The sequence below is a fragment of the Macadamia integrifolia genome, chromosome 6 (assembly GCF_013358625.1).
Source record: "Macadamia integrifolia cultivar HAES 741 chromosome 6, SCU_Mint_v3, whole genome shotgun sequence".
Classification (NCBI taxonomy): Eukaryota; Viridiplantae; Streptophyta; class Magnoliopsida; order Proteales; family Proteaceae; genus Macadamia; species Macadamia integrifolia.
Window position 1 is genome coordinate 12,000,958 of NC_056562.1, and position 3,532 is coordinate 12,004,489.

Here is a 3,532-nt window from a genome sequence, read left to right on the forward strand (position 1 = left end):
GCTCTCCCTTGATCAAGGCCTTTGGATGGCATGCATAGGATATCAAGGAACAATTCATGAGTATTATTGACATTTGACCATTAATGGTTGTATTTTTCAATAATTTTCTCTTAACTAATGTTGAAGAGAGAATCCACAAGATTTAACCCTTGGATTAGACCAAAATAGATATTTTACCCATATGGGGTCAGAGTTAATGGGGACATTCACTATTCGTCCAATTATAATCAAAATTTGAAAATGGATTGGAGCGTCGATTCAGGGTGATCTCAATTGAAATCAGCAAAGGTCAATCCCGATTTTGGTCATACACCGATCTTATATGGAAACTAGGGTTTTTTTTTTTTTGGACCAAATTCGATTGATTTTAGGTGAAACGATTTGGATCTCGATACTTGGGTTCTTAAAACCTAACCATAACCTTAAATCACCATCAGTGATGATGAAGAAAAACTAAATCCATAATTTTTTTTAATTTTTTTTTTAACAATGGAATGACTTCATTTTGAGCAAACATGCAATATAGTTTATATTTTATATTTGTGCAGTCTATAAAGGTTCTATGTATAACGGACGCAATATCTAGGAAGATAAACTACCATAATTTAGAATTTTGGCACGTCAGAGAGAGAGAGAGAGAGAGAGAGAGAGAGAGAGGGCTCAGGTATCAATATCGGCAGCCGAATGTGGCTTGATCGATATTGATATCCATACCTAAAATGAAGGGAGACAGAAAGAGAATCCAAACATAGCCGTTATAGTGGGCCGATATGAAAATTATGGGCCATCCAATCCCCTTAAAACTGAACCATCCATACATATTCCATGCCATTAAAACGGAAGAAGAGGAGGAGGTGCTTTATGTGCATTGTTCTTGCACGCAGAGCTGCAGAAGATGGATGTGAAATGGAAGCAATGGTGCTTTATATGCATTGTTCTTGCAAGCAGCTCTGCAGAAGCCCACATTTTCAATGTCAAACACTTTGGTGCGAAGGCTAATGGCAAGACAGGTATCACTAAAGCTCTGTTATCTGCATGGACTATGGCCTGTGAATCACATGAACCAAGTACGGTTCTCATTCCAGAGGGAAAATATCGCTTGGGTCCTGTAATCTTGAAAGGACCATGCAAGAGTCCTTCAATTGGGTTTCGGCTTGACGGGTTTGTGCAGGCTCCATCCAATCTTGCCATGTTCAAGACGGATGGTTGGATTGTTTTCCAGTGCATCAATGGATTGACGCTCTTCGGAAAAGGAACAATTGATGGCCAAGGACGAAAAGCTTGGAGGATCAACAACTGCGCCCAAAATCCTAATTGCAAAATGCTCCCCGTTGTAAGCTTTTTACCTTCTTAAAGCATTTTCTTGAGTTATGTGTTGGGGACTTGGGTAGAGCTCATCCTTAAAAGCTAACTTGGTAATAAAGAGAGGGTCCCCAAGTACTTATATGTTTTCACATCCCCTTATACAATGTGGGATTGTTACTTTCACCTTCACCTTCAGTGAGGAACCCCACCAAATATATTAGTTTGAAGATATATATATATATATATATATATATATTTATTGATTATTAAGAGGGTTCTGTGTCCTCACTGCAGAGTTTAAGATTCAACTTCCTCAACAACACTTTGATCCGAGACATAACCTCGGTGAACAGCAAACACTTCCACATGAACTTCTTGGCATGCAAGGACATGACCGTTCAACATGTTAAAATATCGGCACCCCGCGATAGTCCCAACACTGATGGTATCCACATGGGAATCTCCGAGAGGATCAATATTACCGACACAGTGATTGCCACCGGTGACGATTGCATCTCCGTTGGTCCTGGCACCCGCAACCTAACTGTCACAAAAGTGGTATGTGGACCAGGACATGGCATTAGTGTGGGCAGCTTAGGCAAGTACCAAGATGAAGAAGATGTATCTGGAATCTCAGTAAGGAACTGCACCTTCATCAATACACAAAATGGTGTAAGGATCAAGACATGGCCTTCCTCACCCGTCGGTTTCGCCTCCGATATCATATTTGAGGACATAATCATGAAGAATGTCTCCAATCCAGTCATCTTGGATCAAGAGTATTGCCCACATTTTAAATGTGATAAGGATGTAAGTGAATATTATGATAAGCTTAATCTATCTTGAAGCCTAGCTACTTAATTTTATGAAGAAACATAAAAACCTATCTGATTGATGTTTGTAGGATCCATCACTTGTTAAGCTGAGCAACATCAAGTTCAACAAGATCAGAGGGACATCATCCTCGCAGCTTGCAGTCATAATAGCATGTAGCAGAGGGGCACCATGTAAGAACTTGGAGATTGGACACATCAACTTGAAGTACATTGGAACTGATGGACCAGCTCGGTCCACATGTTCTAACGTGAATCCCATTCTTTCGGGCCTGCAGTTCCCACCTACCTGTGTCTAAATTCTATCAAATAATACCAGAAAAGGTTCACAAATCCCGTTTCATAGAAAATTTGTAGATTTCCCTTTCATGTTAAGATCCACTATCAAGTGATGAATAATTTTATATTTGATTAAGGGATGTTATTAATGTAACAAGGGTCGGTTACGATTGAAAAAAATAACAAAATGGTGAAAAGACAAATATGCAATAAAAAAGGATACATTGTGGACATTTTGGTGGGATAATTTAGATATTTTATTTTTATTTTATTAAAATCTCACGATTACATTAAAAGGTGACATCTAAAATGGCATTTCCGTCATTTCAGAACACTCCTTGCCTTATAGCTTACCCCTTTCTCTTTGGCAAGATTGAGCTCTTGAAGTCAATCTCTAATTCATAGTCTGCTTGCATTGTTTTCAAAATCCCATCGCTTTCTCGGTCTCTAAATCATTATCTGCTTGCATTGTTTTCAAAAACCCATCATTTGAACCTCATATAGCCATAAAATACCCTTAAAACCCATCGTTTGAACCTCATATAGCCATAAAATACCCTTTCTTCATCGAATAGACGAAGCTCTCGTATCTCTTGCCTCTACCTCAAGGAGCCTTGAGGTGTTTTACGACTATTGGGAGTGGCGGAGGTGCCATCAAAATGAGTGGTGAGCTGTTGCTGAGGCGAGTTGATTCGTCAGGAACCACAGTATACCACAAGAAAAGTGGTCAACGATGGCACTTGAATGGAGGCCTTTGGCGGCGTTCCCTACAAATGCCGTTGAATATAAACATTTAACGACATTTTCCAGCAAAAGCCACCTTATATAACACAATAGGTGGCATTTTGTACAGACCGCCGCTATATATTATATACGGCGGCATTTAGTACTAAATGCCGCTATACTAAATGCCGCCATATATATGAGTATTTGGAGGCGTTTACTGAAAAATGCCGCAATATATAATCCTATTGGCGGCGTTTATTTCATAACGCCATGGTATATAAGAATATTTGAGGTGTTTAGTAATAAATGCCACCGTATATATGAGCATTTGGAGGCATTTGTTGAAAAATGTTGCAGTATATAATTAGTATATAATCCTATTGGTGGCA

General features: G+C 39.1%; 1 protein-coding gene across 1 annotated transcript; it reads left to right on the forward strand.

The window, feature by feature from the left end:
• The first annotated feature begins 867 nt into the window (after positions 1–867).
• Positions 868–2,648, forward strand: LOC122082848 (exopolygalacturonase-like). The gene is made up of 3 exons (XM_042650634.1): positions 868–1,333; positions 1,600–2,115; positions 2,210–2,648. Exons 1-3 carry the CDS (start codon positions 896–898, stop codon positions 2,435–2,437), a joined length of 1,182 nt encoding a protein of 393 aa, XP_042506568.1. The 5' UTR covers positions 868–895; the 3' UTR covers positions 2,438–2,648.
• Positions 2,649–3,532: the final 884 nt, after the last annotated feature.

What these genes read in the sequence shown, in the direction of transcription:
- LOC122082848 (XM_042650634.1), top strand. Translation starts at nt 896, where the DNA reads ATGGATGTGAAATGGAAGCAATGGTGCTTTATATGCATTGTTCTTGCA. An exon ending in ATTGCAAAATGCTCCCCGTT is followed by an intron (nt 1,334 to 1,599) that starts GTAAGCTTTTTA and finishes TCCTCACTGCAG; the next exon opens with AGTTTAAGATTCAACTTCCT. An exon ending in ATTTTAAATGTGATAAGGAT is followed by an intron (nt 2,116 to 2,209) that starts GTAAGTGAATAT and finishes TGATGTTTGTAG; the next exon opens with GATCCATCACTTGTTAAGCT.